This window comes from Chiloscyllium plagiosum, unplaced genomic scaffold (assembly GCF_037043375.1).
Source record: "Chiloscyllium plagiosum isolate Xiang-an unplaced genomic scaffold, Cpla_swu_hap1 HiC_scaffold_22, whole genome shotgun sequence".
In the NCBI taxonomy this organism is placed as follows: domain Eukaryota; kingdom Metazoa; phylum Chordata; class Chondrichthyes; order Orectolobiformes; family Hemiscylliidae; genus Chiloscyllium; species Chiloscyllium plagiosum.
In genome coordinates, this window is record NW_028270160.1 from 11,476,494 (window position 1) to 11,502,226 (window position 25,733).

At 44.3% G+C, this 25,733-nt stretch overlaps 1 protein-coding gene across 2 annotated transcripts in view; it reads left to right on the forward strand.

The window, feature by feature from the left end:
- The window catches only part of LOC122561313 (cartilage acidic protein 1), a 340,450-nt gene that overhangs the window by 119,399 nt on the left and 195,318 nt on the right, over positions 1-25,733 (forward strand). For both annotated transcript variants that reach the window (XM_043712997.2, XM_043713000.2), the window contains exon 4: positions 8,208-8,344. In XM_043712997.2, the coding sequence (XP_043568932.2) occupies positions 8,208-8,344 (137 nt within the window). The remainder of the gene's footprint in view (positions 1-8,207; positions 8,345-25,733) is intronic.

The following is a 25,733-nucleotide window of genomic DNA, read 5'->3' on the forward strand; positions in this document are numbered from 1 at the left end:
CTCATTCCTCTAAACTTCAACGAGCACATTGGTGTTTAATGGTGTTATGGCTAGGCAAAAAGACCATCCGGTTCTCTAATGCTCTTTGGGGAAGGAAATATGCCATCCTCACCTGGTCTGGCCTACATGGACTCCAGACCCACAATAATTAGAGGGATGAGGGGGTTCTTATAGAAACGTATAAAATGATGAAGGTAATAGATAAGATAGAAGTAGAGAGGATGTTTCCACTGGCATGTGAAAGTAGGACAAGAGGGTATAGCCTCAAGATTAAAGGGAGCTGATTTAGGACCAAACTGAAAGGGAATTTTTTCACCCCGAGGGTTGTGAATCTGTGGAATTCCCTGCCCAGTAAAATGTTGAGACTTCCTTAGTAAATGTGTTTAAAGCTAATATAGATTTTTTTTTGAACAGTAAAGGAATTAAGGGATATGGGGAGAGGGTGAGTAAGTGGAGCTGAGTCCATGAAAAGATCAGCCATGATCTTATTGAATGGTGTAGCAGGCTCAAAGGCCCACAGCCTACTCCTGCTCCTAGTTCCTATGCTCAATGTGGCTGACTCTTAACTGCCTTCTGGGCACTTGGGGTCTAGCCAGCAATGCCCATATCCCCGTGAATGAATTAAGAATTAATATATTTAAGAAAGAGAAAGATTCTTAAGCACGAAAAGTGTCAAGGGAGTGACATTGGGAGGATGGCATTGAGGTTGATGATCAGACATGTTGAATGGTCAGACAGGCGTGATAGACTGTGTGCCTCTTGCTCCTATTTGCTGAGTTAAAATGTGCCCAATTCCCAACATCTGTAAACTCAGACAGGGCTCTGAGGACAGTTGCTGGATTGGTACCAGGGATGAAGGGCTTCAGTTCTGAGGAGAGAATGGAGATGCTAACGTTGTGTCCCTCAGAGCGGAGAAGGTAAAGGGCTGGTTGAGTAAATCGGGCAAGAACTGTTTCCAGTGATAAAAGGCTCAATAACTGGAGAAACCCAGACTGAGAGTAACCAGTAGGAAGCGGGGACTGCAGATGCTGGAAAAGCACAGCCAGGTCAGGCAGCATCCAAGGAGCAGGAGAGTTGATGCTCCAGACATAAGCCCTTCATCAGCAAAAATAACCAGTTACAATAGCAGCAGGGAGAGAGAATTTGATTAACACGGTTTTAGGGGACTTGATAGGGTAGATGTAGAACGTTTTCCTTTGCCGGAGAGAGTAGGACCAGAGGCATAATCTCAGACTAAGGGATAAGATTAAGAATAACATTGAAACCAAAGGGTGGCACAGTGGCTCAGTGGTTAGCACTGCTGCCTTCCAACACAAGGGACCAGGGTGTGATTCCATCCTCCAGTGACTGTCTCTGTGGAGTTTGCACATGCTTCCCATGTCTATGTGGGATTCCTCCGGGTGCTCCAGTTTCCTCCCACAGTCCAAAGATGTGCAAGTTAAGCTGGATTGAACATGCTTAACTTGCCCATTGTATCCAGGGATGTACAGGCTAGGTGGGTTAGCCATGGAGATACAGGGAAAGGGTAGGGGTGGATCAGAGTGGGATACTTGGCTTGATGGGCTGAATTGTGGGGATTCTACGAAGATGAGCAGGTCAATCTGTGGAATTGTTTACCACGGAGAAATGTTGAGGCTGCATTGTTACCTTTTCAAGAAAGAGTTAGATATAGTTCTTAGGGCTAAAGACTATGGGGAGAAACAAGAATAAGGATTGGAGGATCAGCCGCGATCATATTGAGTGGCAAGAACAGGCTCCACTAGCCACATGGCCTACTCCTGCTCCTGGTTCCTATACTCAAGGCTGAGATTTTTAATCAGTAAGGGATTCAAGAGTTATGGGGGAAAAGGTGTGAAAATGGAGCTGAGAATGGTTAGAGCAGCCACGCTGTCACTGAATGGTGGACTTATGCTCCATTGTCTAAAGGTCTTATGACTTCTTGAGTTCCAGCAGTGTTGGAAATGGTTTCAATAGCAACTTTCAAAAGGCAAATGGATTAATATCAGAAAAAGAAAAAAAGCTAAGGGGAGAGATAATGAGGAGTGGGTTGAATAGAAGAGCTTTCTCAAAGAGCTAACATGAGCTTGGTGGGCAAAACTACCTCCATCCATGCCGTATGAGTGAATGATCCAGGAGTGTTCCCAAATCTGACTGCAAGATACAAGACTAGCTAAGCCAGAGTTAGCTTCTCCTCCCTGCTTTGATCCATAATTAGTCTACATTTGCCTATCGGAGACTGACCGTGTTTCTGATCACTGTCTATTGATCTTCGGGGAAGACATTTCCTAATTAATTCTTCGGATAAGGGCATCATGGATTGGGTTCCCAACCCTCTAGGATTTCCCTGGAATCTCCAGGATTGAAAGATTAATCTTCAGAACACTGCATTGATCAAAGCCCAGAGAAAAATTATTAGAGGGCACAAATAATTATTGTCTTTACTTAAGAATTAATATTTGAATTATTGTGTAATTATTGTGTACAGTTCTGGTCGCCCCATTACAGGAACAACGTGGAAGCATTGGAAAAGGTGCAGAGGAGATTTACTAGGATGTTGCCTGGTCTAGAGGGAAGGTCTAATGAGGAAAGGCTAAGAGACTTGGGTCTGTTCTCATTGGAAAGAAGAAGGCTAAGGGGGGATTTGATTGAGACATACAAGATGATCAGAGGATTAGAAAGGGAGACAGTGAAATACTTTTTCCCAGAATGATGATGTCAGCTTGTACGAGAGAGCATAACTACAAATTGAGGGGTGATAGATTGAAGACAGATGTCAGAGGAAAGTTCTTTACCCAGAGAGTGGTAAGAGTGTGGAATGTAGTCAACTCAGCCACATTAGGGAGATTTAAACAATCCTTAGATAAGCACATGGATGATTTTGGGATAGTGTAGGGGGACGAGTTGAGAATAGTTCACAGGTCGGCGCAACATCGAGGGCCGAAGGGCCTGTTCTGCGCTGTATTGTTCTATGTTGAGTTCTTTGCTGAGATATTTGTATCATCGATAGTCACAGGTGAGGTGCTGGAAAACTGGAGGTTGGCAAACATGGTGCCACTGTTTAAGAAGGGCGGTAAAGACAAGCCAGGGAACTATAGACTGGTGAGCCTGACCTCGGTGGTGGGCAAGTTGTTGGAGGGAATCCTGAGGGACAGGATGTACATGTGTTTGGAAAGGCAAGGACTGATTCGGGATAGTCAACATGGCTTTGTGCTGGGAAATCACGTCTCACAACTTGATTGAGTTTTTTGAAGAAGTAACAAAGAAGATTGATGAGGGCAGAGCAATAGATGTGACCTATATGGACTTCAGTAAGGCATTCGACAAGGTTCCCCATGGGAGACTGGTGAGCAAGGTTAGATCTCATGGAATACAGGGAGAACTAGCTATTTGGATACAGAACTGGCTCAAAGGTAGAAGACAGCGGGTGGTGGTGGAGGGTTGTTTTTCAGACTGGAGGCCTGTGACCAGTGCAGTGCCACAAGGATCGGTGCTGGGCCCTCTACTTTTTGTCATTTACATAAATGATTTGGATGTGAGCATAAGAGGTACAGTTAGTAAGTTTGCAGATGACACCAAAATTGGAGGTGTCGTGGACAGCGAAGAGGGTTACCTCAGATTACAACAGGATCTTGACCAGATGGGCCAATGGGCTGAGAAGTGGCAGATGGAGTTTAATTCAGATAAATGCGAGGTGCTGCATTTTGGGAAAGCAAATCTTAGCAGCACTTATACATTTAATGGTAAGATCCTAGGGAGTGTTGCTGAACAAAGAGACCTTGGAGTGCAGGTTCATAGCTCCTTGAAAGTGTAGTCACAGGTAGATAGGATAGTGAAGAAGGCATTTGGAAAGCTTTCCTTTATTGGTCAGAGTATTGAGTACATGAGTTGGGAGGTCATGTTGCAGCTGTACAGGACATTGGTTAGGCCACTGTTGGAATATTGCATGCAATTCTGGTCTCCTTCCTATCGGAAAGATGTTGTGAAACTTGAAAGGGTTCAGAAAAGATTTACAAGGACGTTGCCAGGGTTGGAGGATTTGAGCTACAGGGAGAGGCTGAACAGGCTGGGGCTGTTTTCCCTGGAGCGTCTGAGGCTGAGGGGTGATCTTATAGAGGTTTACAAAATTGAGGGGCATGGATAGGATAAATAGACAAAGTCTTTTCCCTGGGGTCGGGTGTCCAGAACTAGAGGGCATAGGTTTAGGGTGAGAGGGGAAAGATACAAAAGAGACCTAAGGGGGCAACCTTTTCACGAAGAGTGTGGTACGTGTATGGAATGAGCTGCCGGAGGATGTGATGGAAGCTGGTACAATTGCAACATTTAAGAGGCATTTGGATGGGTATATGAATAGGAAGGGTTTGGAGGGATATGGGCCGGGTGCTGGCAGGTGGGACTAGATTGGGGTGGGATATCTGCTCGGCATGGACGGGTTGGATCAAAGGGTCTATTTCCGTGCTGTACATCTCTATGACCCCATGTTCTATGTTCTATGAACAACATGATGATGAATAATAAGAACATTGGCGATGGGGAAGGAAAACAAAATCGCTCACTGAGATAATGGGAAGCTTGCATTCTAATTGGCAGTGGTTGGGGGGGGGCGCATTTTGTTGCATGGTTAGATAAGTCACTCAGTTCTGGTCTCCCTCCTATTGGAACAATGTTGTGGAACTTGAAAGGGTTCAGAACAGATCCACAAGGATATTGCCAGTGTTGGAGGGTTCGAACTAGAGGGAGAGGTTGAATAGGCCGGGGCTATTTTCCCTGGAGCGTCAGAGGCTGAGGATTAATCTTATAGAGGTTTATAAAATCATGAGGTGCATGGATTAGATTCTCTATGGTGTGCAAACATGCTCTTCAGCCCAATAAATCCACACTGACACTCCGAAGAGTAACCCACCCCGACCCGTTTCCCTCTGATCAATGCACCTCACACTATGGATAATTTAGCATCGCCAATTCACCTAACCTGCACATTTTTGGATTGTGGGAGGAAACCAGAGCACCCGGAGGAAACCCACACAGACACAGGAAGAACATGCAAACTACACACAGACAGTCACCTGAGGCTGGAATCAAACTCGGGTCCCTGGCGCTATGAGGCAGCAGTGCTAACCACTGAGCCACTGTGCCGCCCCAGCATGAAGAGAGTGAATAGCTAGAACTCTTTTCTTGGGGTAGGGGAGTCCAAAACTAGAGGGCATAGGTCTAAGGTGGGGGGGGAAAAGATTTAAAAGAGACCTAAGGGGCAAAGGGTGTGTTTTCTTTCTTTATTCATTCACAAGATGAAGGGCATTGCAAGCTAGGCCATCATTTATTGCCCATCCCTAATTGCCCAGAGGGCAGTTAAGAGTCAACCACATTGCTGTCGATCTGTAGTCATATGTATGCCAAACCAGATTGGCAGTTTCGTTCCCTAAAGGACATTAGCAAACCAGATGGGTTTTCTTGAAAATCGCCAATGGGGTACTGGGCTAATGGTCGGATACTTGGTAGTGTGGATGAGCAGAGGGATCTTGGTGTCCATGTACACAGATCTCTGAAAGTTGCCACCCAGGTAAATAGTGCGGTGAGGAAGGCATATGGCGTACTGGCTTTTATTGGTAGAGGAATTGAGTTCCGGAGTCCTGAGGTCATGATGCAGTTGTATAAGACTCTGGTACGGCCGCATCTGGAATATTGTGTGCAGTTTTGGTCGCCATACTATAGGAAGGATGTGGAGGCATTGGAACGGGTGCAGAGGAGGTTTACCAGGATGTTGCCTGGTATGGAAGGAAAATCGTATGAGGAAAGACTGAGGCACTTGGGGCTGTTTTCACTAGAGAAAAGAAGGTTTAGGGGTGACTTGATTGAGGTGTACAAGATGATTAGGGGGTTAGATAGAGTCGACAGTATGAACCTTTTCCCGCGTATGGAGTCGGGTATTACAAGGGGGCATAGCTTTAAATTAAGGGGGGGTAGATATAGGACTGATGTTAGGGGTAGGTTCTTCACTCAGCGAGTCGTTAGTTCATGGAATGCCCTGCCAGTAACAGTGGTGGACTCTCCCTCTTTATGGGCATTTAAGAGGGCATTGGATAGGTATATGGAGGATAGTGGGTTAGTGTAGTTTAGGTGGGCTTGGATCGGCGCAACATCGAGGGCCCAAGGGCCTGTACTGCGCTGTATTCTTCTATGTTCTATGTTCTATGTTCTATGTTCTATGATTCCTGGTCATTATTAGATCCTTAATTCCAGACTTTTATTGAATTCAAATCCCACCATGGTGGGATTCAAATCCAGGTTCCCCAGAACGTTATCTGGGTCACTAGATTAAGATTCATTCCTGATGAATTTATGCTCGAAATGTCAACTCTCCTGCTCCTCGGATGCTGCCTGACCGGCTGTGCTTTTCCAGCACCACACTTTTTGACTGACTAGATTAATAGTCCGGCGATAACCCCACCAGGCCATCACCTCCCCGCTTATGGAATGAGCTGCCAGAGGAAGTGGTGGAGGCTGGGACAATTACAGCATTAAAAAGCCATCCGAATGGGTATATGAATAGGAAGGGCTGAGAGGGATTTGGGCCAAGTGCTGACAAATGGGACTAGATTAATTTTAGGATATTTGGTCAGCATGGATGAGTCGGACCAAAGGGTCTGTTTCCATGCTGTACATCTTAATGATTCTGTGTCAGGCATCCAATAATGTGAGAGAGGGCATAGCAGGAGGACAGGGACAATATCTCAGGAGGACATCCAACCAAAGCTGGCAACTCTAGATGCTGATATTTATTGCCCACCTCTCGTTACCTCTTGCCAAAATGATGGGCCTTCTGTCTGATTTGTTCAAGTCTGTGTAGTGTAGTTACTCCCAGGTTGCTCTGAGGTTATGAATTCCTGAAACTGGACCAAGGAACAATGGAGGAACGGTGATGTAATTTCAGACAGAATAGTTATGTGACTTGATGTCCTTACTGATGGCCGAGTTCTTGGCTTTGGAAGGTGATGTTGAAGGAGCCTTGGTGAGTTGCTGCAGATGGTACACACTGCTACCCCTGCGCGTGAACTGCATTTGGAAACAGGATCAGGATTAGCTCTGATCATTCAACACTCAATACACTCACACAGGGAATTTGGTTTCCTGGTCACATTATCACATGACTCGGCACTGCCAATAAGGACCACATCATCAATAACCACTTTCTGGCTGAGTTAGAGGTCAAAAGGTGAGTACTGCCCAGCATTAATTAGCATCACACTGATGTCCTGATCGAGTTTCAATCACAGAGGGGAGTCAGGAAGGAATACCTGTCCCTGTGTTTGATGGAGATAGTGTAGAGAGAGCTTTACTGTATATCTAATCTTGTGCTGTACCTGTCCTGGGAATGTTTGATGAGGATATTGTAAAAGAAGCTTTACTCTGTATCTAACTCCATGTTGTACCTGTCCTGGGAATGTTTGATGGGATGGTGTAGAGGAAGGTTTACTCTGTATCTAACCCGGTGCTGTACCTGTCCTGGGAATGTTTGATGGGATGGTGTAGAGGAAGGTTTATTCTGTATCTAACCCCGTGCTGTCCCTGTCCTGGGAGTGTTTGATGGGGACAGTGTAGAGGAAGGTTTATTCTGTATCTAACCCCGTGCTGTCCCTGTCCTGGGAGTGTTTGATGGGATGGTGTAGAGGAAGGTTTATTCTGTATCTAACCCCGTGCTGTCCCTGTCCTGGGAGTGTTTGATGGGGACAGTGTAGAGGAAGGTTTATTCTGTATCTAACTCCATGTTGTACCTGTCCTGGGAGTGTTTGATGGGATGGTGTAGAGGAAGGTTTATTCTGTATCTAACCCCGTGCTGTCCCTGTCCTGGGAATATTTGATGGGATGGTGTAGAGGAAGGTTTATTCTGTATCTAACCCCGTGCTGTCCCTGTCCTGGGAGTGTTTGATGGGGACAGTGTAGAGGAAGGTTTATTCTGTATCTAACCCCGTGCTGTCCCTGTCCTGGGAGTGTTTGATGGGATGGTGTAGAGGAAGGTTTATTCTGTATCTAACCCCGTGCTGTCCCTGTCCTGGGAATATTTGATGGGATGGTGTAGAGGAAGGTTTATTCTGTATCTAACCCCGTGCTGTCCCTGTCCTGGGAGTGTTTGACATTAAACTACCTATGAAAGAATAGTAAAAGCTTTAACTTGCAGTGTTCATTTTTCACTTTGTGATTTTTTCTACTAGGCATAAGCACCTACACCGATAAACTCTTCAAGTTTCGGAATGGACGGTGGGAAGACATCCTGAGTGATGAGATCAACGTGCACAGAGAGGTTGCTAACCGATTTGCCGGCCGCTCAGTTGCATGTGTGGATCGAAAGGTAAATGGGGCCCCACAGCAATCCATTCCATTCCTGCTCATGTCCCCTCCGAGAGTGAAATAGCACGTGTTCCTCCTTCACCTCACTATATACCCAACTCCAATAACAGCTTGCATTTATATAGCACCTTTAATGCAGTAAAATGCTCCATGGATCATTATCAAGGAAAATTCCATTTCAGGAAATATAAGGACAGGTGAGGAATAGTTTGGCCAAAGCTTGGGTTTTAAGGAGTGAACATTAGAGAGGGAGAGCTCTTCAGGAGGGGAATGCCAGAGTGTAAGGCCAATTTGGCTGCATGCATGACTAGATGGGCCAAATGGCCTCTTCTGCATCTTATGGTAAATAGATAGAACAATTAGATTAGTCTCACAGAAGGCCAGGTTTGGAAGATCACTGAGTGCCTGTAAGGTTTACAGAATCCCTATAGTGCAGAAACGGGCCATTTAGTCCATCTAGTGCATCAATCCTCGAAAGCGCCTCCTACACAGACCCTATCCCCGTAACCCCATGCTCACCACAGCCATTCCACCCTAATCTGCACATCTTTGGACTGACAGAGGAAACCGGAGCATCGGGAGGAAACCCCATTGACACTGGGAGAATGTGCAAACTCCACACAGGCAGTTAACCGAGACTAGAATCGAACCCGGGTCCCTGGCGCTGTGAGGCAGCAGTGAGCCAATATACAGACATGACAAGAAAACAGATCAGGTTAAAGATGGGTCTGTCTCATTCTCAGTTGGATAGGTGAGTGTGTGAAATGTCCCAAAGTCAGATCCCATCTCGGGAAAAATATAATGGCTTTGAATTAGTGCAACCATGTTTGACATAAAGATAATGGGATTTAAGTAATGTGAACTTATTACAGAAACCTGGCTTATGTTTTCACACCATGACTGAATCTGCCTCCACCACTCTCTCAGGCATTCTGTGTCCCAAAAAGATTGTAGGTGTTGAATACTTAGAGCTCTCAAGGCTGAGACTGATCGATGTTTGTCCCGTAAGGATTCCGTGGGGACCAAAAGATGGCTAAGAGGAGTTGAAGTTCCCTAATTAGGTCTGATTCCAATTCTGAGTGACCATAAGAAGGCCATATGAAATAGGAGCAGGAGTCGGCCATTTGATTCCTCCAGCCTGCTCCACCATTTAATAGGATCATGTCTGATCCGACATTCCTCACATCCACTTTTCTGCCCTTTCTCTTGATTCCCCGACTCTTGAATAAAAGAGCAGCCACTATGGTCTGGTAAAACTATGGCAACACCACAACCCTGCCAAGCCCCAGTTGTTACTTTGTCCCAAACATAATCACTGTAGGAAATCTAATCTGAAAAAAATAAGGACATCATGAATGAGATAAGTTTACAGAATGTTCAATGTTTACTCAATGAACAGGCGAAGGCCATTCAGTCCATCGAGCTTGTCCCAACATTCTGGATCATGTTGATAATTTCCTCAATGCCATTTCTCTACTCTTATCTCCATAACTCTCAAAGACATTGGTTTCCAACAACCTGTTGATTTCTGTTCTCAAAGATTGAGCATCCTCAGACCTCTGGATTGGGAAGACTCCCTAAGCTCTGAGTGAGGAAATTGCTCCTCATCTCAGTCCTAAATGGCCTGTCCCTTATCCTGAGATGTTTGGGTCCCTCCAATCCAGACTCACCAGCCATCCTAACCACGTCCACACTGACGTGTCTTGTAAATGTGCTATTTTCTGATTATTGTCACAGGCTGGTTAATAATTGTCCTGATTTCAATAACCATTCAGACCTTACCTCAGTCACAACAAAAAAAACCCACATCAATTTTGCAGCAGCTATGACCTTGCAAATTATTTTGAGATGAATGCAAGTACTCTGCTGAAATATTTTATTTCATTAGTAAGAGGAATAGTCAATATAAAATGCTGATGATGTTTGTTGCAACATCTTTAGTGACTCCAGTCAATATCCGTCCGGAATCTTATGTAAGACCTTCAAATGGTATCATGGTATTGTCACTGGGCTAGTAGTCCGTTACCTGTGTTTAATGTTCTTGGGCAGTGGGTTTGAATTCTGTCATGGCCAATGGTGGGATTTGAGTTCAATATTTTAAAAACATCTGGAATAAAAAGCTAATCCAATGACAATCATGTGACCTTTGATTATAATAAATTCTCTGCTTGGAAAAGTATACGGCAAAGTCCTACAATCCCATTGCATCCATTTGTAGGGTGCGGAATGCAACAGGATATTTTCAGAATTTACTAATTGTTCTTGTCCTGTTTTAGTTTGCTATATTAACTATCTGCTGACAATTCCAGCCACAATTCATCACTATCAGTTATTAAACCTTTTTCCCAACACTGTCATCACCTTCTTGTGGATATCTCCCTCATCAATTCATTCAGAAATGTTATTATACGCCTCTGGAACAGTAAGGACTTGAACCCAAGTCTCCTGGCCCAGAGGATAGGGATGTTACCACTGCACCAAAAAAGCCCCTCATCACTTGACTTATTTTTTTAATAAGCAGTATTGGCATATTACAGACAATAAATGCCTATATTTCTGGCAAGTGCTGGGTGAGGCTAATCTATGGAAAGGATAAGATTAATCTGGATAATTTAGTACTCGTGCAGTTGAGCTCACTTTCCATGACAATATATATATGACCAAGTAGGTGGCGTTACCATGGAATCCTCACTAGGCCCAGCACTTCCTGACATCTCTAATGGTTACCATGGGAAACATATTTTTAAGGAATGACCTCTAACCTCCTATGCCTTGCATGTTTTGGACATATAGATGACATACTGGAATCCGTAGCCCCATCAAAGAGTTATTTCAGATAATTGTTTTTATTCACTTGTGGGATATGGCTATTGCTGGCTGGCCAACATTTATTGCCCATCCCCAATTGCCCTTGAGAAGGTGGTGGTGAGCTGTCTTCTTGAGCCACTGCAGTCCGCCTATTGTAGGTTGACTCACAATACCGTTAAGGAGGGAATTCAAGGATTTTGACCAAAAGACAGGGAAGAAATAATGATATATTTCCAAGTCAGGATGGTGAGTGGCTTGGAGGGAAAGATTAGATTCCCTACAGTATGGAAACAGGCCCTTCGGCCCAACAAGTCCACACCGACCCTCCGAAGAGTAACCCACCCAGACTCATTCCCTCACCCAGTATTTACCCCTGATGAATGCACCTAACACTACGGGCAATTGAGCATAGCCAATTCACCTGACCTGCATATCTTTGGATTGTGGGAGGAAACTGGAGCACCCAGAGGAAACCCATGCAGACATGGGGCAAACGTGCAAACTCCACACAGTCACCTGAGACAGGAATCAAACCCAGGTCCCTGGCGCTGTGAGGCAACAGTGCTAACCACTGAGCCACCGTGCCGTCCAACTTGCAGGTGATGGTGTTCCCATGTATCTGCTGCCCTTGTCTTTTGAGATGGAAGTGGTCGTGGGTTTGGAAGGTGCAGTCCTGGCATCTTTGGTGAATGTCTGCAATGCATCTTGTAGATAGTACACGCCGCTGCTACGGGATGTCATTGACGGAGGGAGTGGATGCTTGTGGATGTGATATCAATCAAGCAGGTTGCATTGTCTGGATGATGTCAAGCTTCTTGAATGTTATTGGGGCTGTACTCATCCAGGTAAGTGCAGAGTATTCCATTACAGTCCTGCCTTGCGCCTTAAAGATGGTGGACAGGCTTTGGGGATTCAAGAGGTGAGTTACTTGCTGCAGTATCCTAGCCTGTGACCTGTTCTTGTAGATACTGTATCAATGTGGTGAGTCCAGTTGAGTTTCTGGTCAATGGTAACCCTGGGATGTTGATCATGGGGGCTTCAATGATGGTAAAACCCAAACACATTGAATAACACATTGAATATCATGGGGCGGTTGTTAGGTTCCCTCTTATTGGAAATGGTGATTGCCTGGCTTTTGTGTGGCAGCAATGTTACTTGCCATTTGTCAGCCAGAACCTGGATATTGTCCAGATCTTGTTGCAGTTGAACATGGACTGCTTCAGAACCTGAGGAGTCACGAATGGTGCTGAACACTGTGCAATCATCACTGAACATCCCCACTTCTGACCTTATGATGGAGGGAAGGTCATTGGTGAAGCAGCTGAAGATGGTTGGGCCAAGGACACTACCCTGAGGAACTCCTGCAGAGATGTCCTGGAGCTGAGATGACTGACGTCCAACAACTCTGATCGTCTTCCTATGTGCTAGGTATAACTCCAATCCATGGGGCAATCCCCCCACCCCCCCACCCCCCCAACCCCCATTATCATTAATTCCAGTTTTGCTCTGGCTCCTTGATGCCATACTTGGTCAAATGTGCCTTGATGTCAAGTACTCTCACCTCACCTCTGGAATTCAGCTGTTTTGACAATGTTTGAACCAAGGCTGTAATGAAGTCAGGAGCTGAGTGCTCCTAGTGGAGCCCAAGATGGGCATCACTGAGCAAGTTATTGCTGAGCAGATGCTGCTTGATAGCACTGGGGTGACACCTTCCATCAGTTTACCGATAAGACCATAAGACATGGGAGTGGAAGCAAGACCATTTGGCTCATTGAGTCCACTCCACCATTTAATCATGACTGATGGGCGTTTCAATTTCACATATCCACACTCTCCCAGTAGCCCTTAATTCCTTACGAGATCAAGAATTTACCAATCCCAGCCTTGAAGACACCCAACGTCCCAGCCTCCACTGCACTCTGCGGCAATAAATTCCACAGGCTCACCATTCTCTGGCTGAAGAAATGTCTCTTCATTTCCATTCTAAATTGACCCACTCTAATTTTAAGGCTGTGCCCATGGCTCCTACTATCCCTGCTTGACAGATACAACTTCCCAGCATCCATCCTTTCTAAGCCATGCATTATCTTGTAAGTTTCTGTTAGATCTCCCCTCAACTTCTAAACTCTAATGAATACAATCCCAGGATTCTCAGCCATTCATCATATGTTAGGCCTACCATTCCAGGGATCATCCATGTGAAGTAGATGATCAAGAGTAGACTGATGGAGCAGTAATTGGTTGGATAGGATTTGTTTACTAAGGAGAACTTTGCAGGATCAACAGGGCTGTTTTTATCATTGCCATTTCTGGTGCCTCGGTCAATGCCCACATGGTCCATTTGGTTTTATTTCTTTGTTGATCAATTGATACAACTGAGGAGCTTGCTAGGCTATTTCAGAAGGCAGTTGAGAGTCAACCACATTACTGTGGGTCTGGAGTCAGGTATGTATTAAACCAGGTCAGAATGGCAGATTTTCTTCCCCGAAGGACATTAGCGAATCAAATGGGTTTTTCCCGACATTTGGCAATGGTTTCATGGCCATCAGTGGATTCTTCTAACCAGTTAATTTTCATGGAATTCAGATTCTACCATCTGCTGCAATGGGGTTTAAACCTGGATCCCCAAGACATCAGTTGAGTTTCTGGATTAATAATCAGGCAATAATACCACTGGGCCATCACCATATAATAAACTCCATACGGCTGAGCTCCCCTTCCTCGATGTATTGGTTGAAAGATCCGCAATGGGTTCTCAACCCATTGACCAAAAGCGTCACTTGCCAGTAAACACCTTGGGATTCCTCCAGTTCAGCTGCACAAGATCAGTCTTACTGACAGTGAATTTTCTAACATTTTCATAATTTTAAAATTGTATTTGTTCCCTGTCATTTTACAAATCTATCAAGTGAATAGAGACTGAAAGTAATAAAAAGTTACCTTGTCCTTCAAAGATATAATTAGAGAATCCCTACAGTGTGGGAGCAGGCCATTCAGCCTGTCAAGTTCTCACTGACTTTCTGAAGACCCACCCTATTCCCATAACCTTGCATTTCCCATGACTAATCCAGCTAGTCTGCACATCCCTGGACAATTTAGCATGGCCAATTCACCTAACATGTACAAGTTTGGGCTGTGGGACACAGGGAAAATGTGCAAACTCTACACAGCCAGTCACCTGAGGGTGGGCTCGAACCCTTACCTGTGTACTGTGAGGCAGCAGAATAACCACTGAGCCACCCCAACACTGTGCAATCATCACTGAACATCCCCACTTCTGGCCTTATGATGGAGGGAAGGTCATTGGTGAAGCAGCTGAAGATGGTTGGGCCAAGGATACTACCCTGAGGAACTCCTGCAGAGATGTCCTGGAGCTGAGATGACTGATGTCCAACAACTATGATCATCTTCCTATGTGCTAGGTATAACTCCAATCCAAGGGGGATTCCCCCCTGCCCCCAACCCCCATTATCATTAATTCCAGTTTTGCTATGGCTCCTTGATGCCATACTTGGTCAAATGTGCCTTGATGTCAAGTACTCTCACCTCACCTCTGGAATTCAGTTGTTTTGACAATGTTTAAACAGCAGCAACACTGTTGAGGTCCGTTAAGCTAACCTTGCATATGGAATAATATCCTTGCGTCTCTTTCAATCTGCTCTTTCATTTTGGAGCAGAAGCGAAGAAGCCCTTCGTTTCGCAAAGTGCAGGCGAAATCTGGAACACTTTCCCCTCAGAAAGTTGTTGAGATTGTGAGGGCGATGGAGTCTACTGACAGTTTCTAAATAGGAATCAACAGATTTTTATTCTGTGAATATCAAGTATTCATACACCCATTGGTGTCAGATGTCAGGAATTAGGGAAAACCCTAAGGCTTTCTATAGGTATGTCAGGAATAAAAGAATGACTAGGGTAGGAATAGGTCCAGTCAAGGATAGTAGTGGGAAGTTGCGTGTGGAGGCTGAAGAGATTGGAGAGACACTGAATGAATACTTTTCGTCAGTATTCACTCAGGAACAGGACATTGTTGCCGATGTGAATATTGAGTCACAATTAATTAGAATGGACGGCTTTGAGGTATGTAGGGAAGAGGTGTTGGAAATTCTGGAAAGGGTGAAAATAGATAAGTCCCCTGGGCCTGATGGCATTTATCCTAGGATTCTCTGGGAAGCAAGGGAGGAGATTGCAGATCCATTGGCCTTGATTTTTATGTCCTCGTTGTCTACAGGAATAGTGCCAGAAGACTGGAGGATAGCAAATGTGGTTCCCTTGTTCAAGAAGGGGAGTAGGGATAACCCTAGTAACTATAGGCCACTGAGTCTCACTTCTGTTGTGGGCAAAGTCTTAGAGAGAATTGTAAGGGATCGGATTTATGAACATCTGGATAGGAATAATGTGATCAAGGATAGTCAGCATGGTTTTGTGAAGGGCAGGTCGTGCCTCACAAACCTGATTGAATTCTTTGAGAAGGTGACTAAGGAGGTAGACGAGGGTAAAGCGGTAGATGTGGTGTATATGGATTTTAGTAAGGCATTTGATAAGGTTCCCCATGGTAGGCTACTGCAAAAAATACGGAGGTATGGCATTGAGGGTGAGTTGGAGGCTTGGATTAGGAATTGGCTGGCTGGAAGACGACAGAGGGTAGTAGTTGATGGTAAAGGTTCATCTTGGAGTGCAGTTACTAGCAGTGTTCCGCAAGGATCTGTTTTGGGACCATTGCTGTTTGTCATTTTTATAAATGACCTGGAGGAGGGGCTAGAAGGTTGGGTGAGCAAGTTTGCGGATGATACGAAAGTCGGTGGAGTTGTTGACAGTGAGGAAGGATGTGTCAGGTTACAGCGGGATATAGATAAGTTGCAGAGCTGGGCAGAAAGGTGGCAAATGGAGTTTAATGTAGGTAAGTGTAAGGTGATTCACTTTGGTAAGAGTAACAAAAAGATGGGGTACTGGGCTACTAGTCGGATACTTGGTAGTGTGGATGAGCAGAGGGATCTTGGTGTCCATGTACAGAGATCTCTGAAAGTTGCCACCCAGGTAAATAGTGCAGTGAAGAAGGCATATGGTGTACTGGCTTTTATTGGTAGAGGAATTGAGTTCCGGAGCCCTGAGGTCATGTTGCAGTTGTATAAGAGTCTGGTGTGTCCGCATCTGGAGTATTGTGTGCAGTTTTGGTTGCCATACTATAGAAAGGATGTGGAGGCACTGGAACGGGTGCAGAGGAGGTTTACCAGGATGTTGCCTGGTATGGTAGGAAGATCGTATGAGGAAAGGCTGAGGCACTTGGGGCTGTTTTCATTGGAGAAAATAAGGTTTAGGGGTGACTTGATAGAGGTGTACAAGATGATTAGGGGTTTAGATAGGGTTGATCATGAGAACCTTTTTCCACGTATGGAGTCAGCTATTACGAGGGGGCATAGCTTTAAATTAAGGGGGGGTAGGTATAGGACAGATGTTAGGGGTAGATTCTTTACTCAGCGAGTCGTGAATTCATGGAATGCCCTGCCAGTAGCAGTGGTGGACTCTCCCTCTTTATGGTCATTTAAACGGGCATTGGATAGGCATATGGAGGATAGTGGGCTAGTGTAGGTTAGGTGGGCTTGGATCGGCGCAACATCGAGGGCCAAAGCGCCTGTACTGCGCTGTATTCTTCTATGTTCTATGTTCTGTTTGGAGGATGAAGTGGGTGGAGGTGGCGGTAAAAAGGTAAATAACCGAGAGTGACTTGACTGTGGGTGGTGACTTTGATTTTGAATTCTTGGAGAATAGCTGAATTGCTAAAAGACAAAGAAAGACTTTGACAAATACAAGCACTGTATGATAAAATTCAAAGATTTTTCATCTTTTTTTTCCATCAACATTGAGTAGACAAAGAGGAGATATTTGAACAAAAGCTACTCCCACTAGATTTTGCAACCTCAATAAACACTTCTAATATGGTAATTAAAAGCCTAATTCACACAGTTATTGTAAGTACATACTGATTCATCATGATGCAAATTGATATTGCTCTTGTAATTAGTATTAATGAAAATATAAAGCAATCCTTCGTTTTGTGTTGCTAATGCACTGGAAATTAATAAGAATAAGATGGGTTATCATAAATTAGAGGGAGGTGATGGTCTACTGCATTATCTCTCAACTATTAATCCAGAGATCCAGGTAATGTTCAGGGGAAGTTGCTCAAAATCTGAAATTAAGAGTCTAAGGGTGACCATGAAACTGTTGCTGATTGTCAGGAGAAACCCACCAGGTTCACTAATGTCCTTTAGGGAAGAAAACTGACATCCTTACTCGGTCTGGCCTACATGTGACTCCAGACCCACAGCAATGTGACTGACTTTTTCTTATTGCACTGAGAGCAATTAGGGATAGCCAAAAAATGTTGGCTTGGCTTGTGACACCTAAATCCTGCAAATGAATTAAAACAAAAGGAATTATCTGTGTGAAAGTAATCAGTGTGTGTTTTTCCTCGGGCTACATTTGGACCCTTACCCAACTGGAATCTCAGAAATTCACCAAAGATCCTCAGACAGCACCTTCTAATACCATGACCACTTCCATCTAGACAGATAAGAGCAGCAGATACATGGGGACACCTGTGACTAAAAGTCTCTCTCCAAGTCACTCATCATTCTGACTTGGAAATATATCACTGTTCCTTCACTGTCTCTGGGTCAAAGTCCTGGAATTCCCTCCCTAAGGGCAAGCAGTACATAATGGCCCAGCCAGTGACATTTAGATCTCATGAGTGAATAAGAAAAAAATCACCTTTCCCAAGAGACCAAGCACATTTATTGAGGCAGCCTGTTTCCATGGGGAAATGCAGGTTAGGGAGATCGTTTATTTGTCGAAAGCTAATGAATAGAGTTGAAATAAAACTCCTCACCAAGTGTCTGTAGGAACCTCCTGTTCAAAAAGGATATTGTGGCCTGTGCCTTGCTCTGTCATGGAATCTGTGCTTCATGGGTAAGAATCACAGAATGGAAACTGGCCACACCGACTCTCTGAAGAGTAATCCACCCAGACACATTCCCCTACCCTATTACTCTGGATTTCCTCTGACTAATACACCCAATCTGCACATCCATGAACACTATGGGCAATTTACCATGGCTAATCCACCTAACCTGCACATCTTTTGGGTTGTGGGAGGAAACCCACGCAAACAAGTGGAGAATGTACAAACTCCACACAGACAGTCACCCAAGGCTGAAATCAAGCCAGTGCCGACTGTAAAGAAAGGAAATTAATTCATTTAAGTGCTTCCGTTTCAATGGAAATGAACTCTGGCATTTTTAATTAATGCTGCCCCAATCAATCCACTCAATGATGTTATGACACGTCTCTTGTTCGGGTAGGACTTGTATCCAAGCCTCCTAGCTAAGAGATAGGAACATTACCACTGCACCACAAGAGACATTAAGGCCAGCATTTATTATCCACCCCAATGGAATCTTGTTGTGATAGTTTAATGATCATTTTTACTAAGAAAAGATTCAATTCTAGGTTTGTTAATTAAATCTAAATTTACCAACCACCAAATAATGACTGGAATCCATAATCCCAGAGCATTACCCTGCGCCTCTAGATTACTAGCCAGTGACATTATCACAATGTACCATCTCCCCTAATAATATTATTCACATGACTGTCATGGCCACATTTCAGAAATATACTGTTGGCTGAAAAGCACTTTGAGATATCCTAAGGTTGTGAAATTTGCTATTGAAATGCAAGTTTCTTCCTTTCTTTGTGCCCCTCCTATAGGTAAGCATGTGTTTCTGAAAGTGGAGTATGCATTTTTGAAATGTTCGTCCATAAGGTGTGGGCGTAGTTGGGTGGGCATGTATTGCCCATCTCTGATTGCCCTGGAGAAGGTGGGGGTGAGTTGTCTTCTTGCACCACTGCACTCCATGTGCTGTAGGTAGACCCACAATGCCCTTAGTGAGGGAATTCCAGGATTTTGACCTACTGAGAGTGAAGGAATGGTGATCTATTTTCAAGTCAGTGAGTGACTCGGAGGGGAACTTGCAGGGGGTGATGTTCCCATGTATCTTCTGCCCTTGTCCTTCTAGATGGTAGAGGTTATAGCACCATATGCCAAATAATTGGTTAGAAGTATTTTCCATAACCCCTTTCATGACCTCAGGATATCAGAAAGTGTTTCACAGCCAATTAATGAAATATGTTTTGAAGGAAACTGCATATTGTAATATTGGAAAAACTGCAGCCAATTTGTAACATCGCATAAAGAGTGGCATAACCATAACCAGGTAACTGGTTTTAGTGATATTGATTGGGGGATTAATATTAAGAATACAGTAGAGAACCTGTTAGTGAATTTTGTGCATAATAAGATGTTTCTGGGAATGGAGGGCTTGAGGTATAAAAATTGACTGAATAGACTGAGACGTTTTTCACTGGAATGTAGGAGGTTGAGGGGTGACTTTATTGAGGTTCATAAAATCAATGAGGGGTATAGATTAGGTGAAAGACAAGGGTCTTTTTCCTGGGGGTGGGAGACTTCAAAACTAGGGGGCATATTTTAAGGTGAGAGGAGAAAAATTTAAAAAGGATGTGAGGGGCACCATTTTTTCACACAGAGAGTGGTTTGTATGTGGTATAAACTGCCAGAGAAAGTGATGGATGCAAGTACAGTTACAACGTTCAAAAGACATTTGGATAACTTCTTGAATAGGAAAGGTTTGGAGAAATATGGACCAAGGAATTTACAATGGGGAATGAAAGAAAATGGCTGACAAACTAAATTTGTACTTTGCTTCTGTCTTCTCAAAGGACAACACAACTAACGTACCAGAAAAGCTGGGGAACACAAGGTTTACTGAGAGGGAGGAACTGAAGCAAATCCCTATTTATAGTGAGATTGTGTTGGGAAAATTGATGGGATTGAAGGCTGGTAAATCCCCAGAGCTTGATGATCCACATCCCAGAGTACTTAAGGAAGTGGTCTGAGAAATGGTGGATACGTTGGTGGTCATCTTCCAAGATTCGTTCGACTCTGGAACAGTTCCTACAGATTGGAGAGTAACTAACATAATCCACTATTTATAAAGAGAGGTAGAGAGAAACACAGTGTCAGAGCAAATCACTGCAGATGCTGGAATCTGTACTGAAAACAAAAAATGCTGGATATCACAACTGGTCAGGCAGTATCCGTGGAGAGAGAGCAAGTGAGTGTTTCGAGTTTAGATGACCTCATGTTTTGTTTTCAGGTAGATAGAAAACTGGGAATCATAGACCAATGAGGCTGACATTGGTGGTGGGGTATCGTAGAATCCCTACAGTGTGGTAGTAGGCCATTCTGCCCATAAAGTCCAGACCAACCCTCCAAAGAACATCCCAACCAGAACCAGATAATCCCTGTAACCTTACATGTTCCATGGCTAATCCATCTAACCTATGTACCTTTGGACTGTGGAAGGAAACCCACGCAGACACAGGGAAGGTGTGCAAACTCCACACAGTCACAGGAATCAGGCACTGTGAGACAGCATTGCTAACCACTGAGCTGCCATGTCATTCACAGTGCCAGAAAGATAACAGAATTCATTATCAAGAATTTTATAGCGGAGCATTTAGAAACCAGAGGAGTATCAGCATGGATTTACAAAAGGGAAATATGCTTGCCAAATCTACTGGAATTCTTTCAGGATGTAACTAATGGAGTTTATGGGCGGCACGGTGGCACAGTGGTTAGCACTGCTGCTTCACAGTGCCAGAGACCCAGGTTCAATTCCTGCCTCAGGCAACTGTCAGTATGGAGTTTGCACATTCTCCCTGTATCTGCGTGGGTTTCCTCCGGGTGCTCCGGTTTCCTCCCACAATCCAAAAATGTGTAGGTCAGGTGAATTGGCCATACTAAATTCCCTGTAGTATTAGATGAAGGGATAAATGTAATGGAATGGGTCTGGGTGGGTTGCTCTTCGGAGGGTCAGTGTGGACTTGTTGGGCCGAAGGGCCTGTTTCCACGCTGTAAGTAATCTAATCTAATTGGGGGAAGCTGGTATGTGTGCTTTATTTGGACTTTCCACATGGAGATTAATGTGTAAATTTAAAATGCATGGGATTGGGGGAAGTGTATCGAGTTGGATAAACAAAGTTGATTAGCAGACAGGAAAAAAAGAGTAGGAACAAATTATTCTTTTTCTGAATAAAAGCAGTGACCATTGGGAATGGTCTCAGGGCTCCAGCCATTCACAGTATCTGTTGATGGTTTAGATAAGGGAACTAAATATAAAATCTCAAAATTTGCAGATGACATAAAGCTGAGGGGAAGGGTGAGCTGTGAGGTGGATACAGAGATGTTGCAGTGTGATTTGGACAGGCTGTGTGAGTGGGCAAATGCAAGGCAGATACATTATAGTGTAGATAAATGTGAGGTTATCCACTTTGGCAGCAGAAACAGGGAGGCACGTTATTATTTGAATGGCTGCAAATTGAGAGAAGGGAATTTTCAACAAGACCTGGGTGTCCTTCTGTACCAGTCATTGAAGGTAAGAGTGCAGGTACAGCAGGTAGTGAAGAAGGTAAACTGTATGTTGACCTTCATAGTGAGAGGGTTCGATTGTGGGAACAAAAATGTCCTGCTGCAACTGGTGAGACTACACCTGGAATATTGGGTGCAGATTTCTCCTGCTGATCTGAGGAAGGATGTTTGTGTTATGGAGTGAGTACAGTGAGGATTTACCAAACTGATTCCGAGGATGGAAGAGCTGACGTGTGAGGAGACATTGAGTCAGTCAGAATTGTATTCACTGGAGTTTAGACGAATTCGGAAGGATCTCTTAGAAATCCCCTACAAAATCCGAACAGGACCAGACAGAGTAGGTGCAGGAAGAGTGTTCCCGATGGTAGAGGAGTCCAGAACCAGGGGTCATAGTTTAAGGATAAGGGCTTTAACCTTTTAGAATTTAGAGGGGGAGAAATTTCTTCATTGAGAGAGTGGTGAGCCTGTGAAATTCACCACCACAGAAAGTGGTTGAGGCCAAAACATTATGTTTTCAGGAAGGAGGGAGATATAGCTGTTGTGGCTAAAGGGCTGAAGGGTTTTCGGGAAAAGACAGGATTAGGGTACTGAGTGCCATATTCAGCCATGATCATGCTGGATTGTGGAACAGGCTCGAAGGGTTGAATGGCCGCTCCTAGTCCTATTTTCTATGTTTCTTAGTTTCTATGAGCTACAACTGACGGATTCGGTTGTATAGGGGATAATAGGGCCAGCTGGGTGCAGGACCATTTGAGTATAAGCAATAAGAACAGAAGTAGACCATTCTGATTGTCACGTTTGCTCCATCAATACATTCGTTATTGATCCTTGGCCTCACCCCTCCTTCCTGCCTGCTCCTCAAATCCCTTTGTATCCCAAAAGATCAAAGTTCTATGGATGCCAATCTCACACAAATTCAATGTTAGAGCATCGAGAGTGCAAACAATTCCAAAGGTTTACAACACTCCACCTCTCCATGAGAAGTGTTCCCCTCTCAACCCTGAACAGTCTAACTCCAACTTTCAGGCAATACTCCCTCATCTTCGACACCCCTACCAACTCTACTGGGGTTTTATCTCCTGTATCTGTTCCTCTTAATACTTTGATCAAAATCGCCTTCTTAACCTGAATTTTAGGGAATGCAACCTAGTTTATGTCCCCTGAGACCCTAATGGGACACTTCCTCTGGTTATCCTCTCCCCTTTAACATAACTGTAGAATGTTCTAGAATTAAGGTCAAGGCAGAGTTTGAGGACTGCACTCTGTAGCTGGCTCCAGTTAGCATGTTTTAATGGTTATTAGCAGTAAGATAAAAGTAGAAACATTCCACCCATTAAGCAGCTCTGCAAACCTCAACAAGATAAGCCCAACACAGCCTCCTTAAAACAGTCAGTGTTCCAAAAGTGACAGCGACCGTTCAAAGGTGAAGGATTAGAAATGTTGGACATGAAGAAATCATGTTCATTTGGAGAGCTGACCACTGACTTGATGGGCCAAATGACCTTGGTCTGTGCTTTCACAAATGCCATGGTTCAGTGATTAATTTAGGATATCTATAAGTGCTACCCTATGCATTCCATAGGATGACCATGTCGTCTGGAATTAATTCTGTTGGAGAATTACATAGTTCATCAACAGAGTTGTCAGCCTAGAAATGGAATTGATTCAAAGGAGAGCTTTGAGAATCATTCTTTTTGATTGCGATTTGAACAGGCATTACTGCAGGATAACAACCAGAAATTGGATGACAGATGTGCCGATCTCTGCAAACATTTTTTATAGAGATTCAAGGTCTGTCAAATTGCATAACAGGATGATGAAGAATGTGAGGCGCATTCACTTGATGCCTTGAATATGAATCTTGAGTAATTAGTGCCACAACATAATGGAGATATCAGCATGAAATTGTCGAGGCTCTCCATTGTTGGCACTGAAACAGCTCCCTTCCCCCAAGCTCTTCAGAAAGATTTGCTGACACATAGATGCTATGGTTGGATGGGACGGTTCATGGTTATCACGGGTGGGGGGGGTGTAGGGTAAAATGGGTACGTGGGCTTGGGGGGGAAGAGTTGGGGGTTCAGTGGTGGCTGGAAGAGGTCAACTATAATTGGGAGCACAAGGGTTCGTCAATCACCTCTAGCTCAGTGATAGCTTCACTTGTCTGAGCACAACCTCCATGCTGCCCACTCGAGTTGCTATCTGCCTCTCTTCAGGAGCCGAGAATGTTGGAAACAAGAGCAGGGGCTCGCAATATGATTGAGAAGCTGACGGTTTCTGTGATTTGTCTTCCTCCCTGTGTAATCGCATAATTGCTGTGAAACCTGGCGAGCTGAGCTTGTGGACATGTATCCTGTGACTGCAAATTGATTCAGCGTCCTCAGTGTCCTCAGTTCAGGTGTTAGCACGCTGAAGGCAATAGGTTGCAGTGTGCTATTGTCCCCTTGGTAGTGTAACCTCCTTATATCTGGCTGAAGTGGCCATTTTTTACGTGAATTTAGATGGTAACTGGCAATAAATCAGTGGAAACAGGAACTTAGCACTAATCTTACTCGGTTAGTAATTCAAAGGCCTGAGTGTGAGGCCCTAGAGAGATGAATTCAAGTCCCATTATAATAGTTAGGAAATTTAATTAATAAGTAAAATACCTGTGTCCTGAGTAATGGTCTGACAAAAACAGAAAATCACTGACCCTGTCTGCAGATGCTGCCGGACCTATTTCCAACATTTTCGGTTTTTATTCTGTAGAGCTGGTCATTGACTTGTGACATCAGGGATCGTGTGTTCATTCAAAGGGGGAATGTGGAGCTCTGTCTCCACAAGGTTGTGAATGTCACAGCTCAATTGAAATTTCTGAGACCAGGATCCATAGAGGTTTGCTGGATAAGGTCACAGAGGCAAGGAGGAATAATGGAGTGCGGACGTGTATGGTTGCAATCGGGTTGAAGGGCAGAGCGGGCTTGATGGGCTGAATGGCCATCTCTAGTTTTGAGCTACCTGTGGTACAATGTGTATGCTTTGTAGAATCAGTGACTTTTTTTACAAGTTGTTCATTTGTACGATGTGGATGTTGCTAGCTAGGTCAGCATTTATTGCCCATTCCTAACTGTGCAGTGAGAAGTTAAGAGACAGCCACATTGTTGTGGATCTGGAGTCACATATAGGCCAGACCAAGCAAGGATTGAAGATTTCCTTCCTGAAAGACAATAGCAAATCAGATGGGTTTTTAACAACAATCAGACAGGATAGTGAAGGTGGTGTTTGGTATATTTGCCTGTATTGATCAGTGTATTGATTATAGGAGTTGGGAGGTGTGCAGGACATTGGTGAGGCCACGTTTGGAATACTGTCTTCAATTCTGGTCGTCCTCCTATCGGAAGGATGTTGTGAAACTTGAAAGGGTTCAGAAAAGATTTACAAGGATGTTGCCAGGGTTGGAGGATATGAGCTATAGGGAGAGGTTGAATAGGCTTGGGCTGTTTTCCCTGGAGCGTTGGAGGCTGAGGGGTGAACTCATAGAAGTTTATAAAATCATGAGGGGCATGGATCGGATAAATAGACAAAGTCTTTTCCCTGGGGTAGGTGTGTCTAAACCTAGGGGGCATACGTTTAGGGTGAGAGGGGAAAGATGTAAAAGGGGCCGAAAGGGCAACCTTTTCACACAGAGGGTGGTGCGTGTATGGAATGAGCTGCCAGAGGAAGTGGTGGAGGCTGGTACAATTACAGCATTTAAAAGGCATCTGGGTGGGTATATTATTGGGGAGGATTTGGAGGGATATGGGCTAAATGCTGGCAAATGGGACTAGATTAATTTAGGATATCTGGTCAGCATGGATGAGTTGGACCCAATGGTCTGCTTCCGTGCTGCACAGCTCTATGACTTTTATGACTCTAATCGATAGTGGTTAGATCATTGCCATTAGACTGGTATGTATATTCCTGAATTGTATTGATTTCAAATGTTACCAACATTGCATGCTGACTGTAGGGATATGCTGCAGCCCTCAGTCTCATTAACAGTGAGCAAGGAACGAGCATCTGCAGTGATTGTAGTGAGGTGGAACTTACAGAATATGAG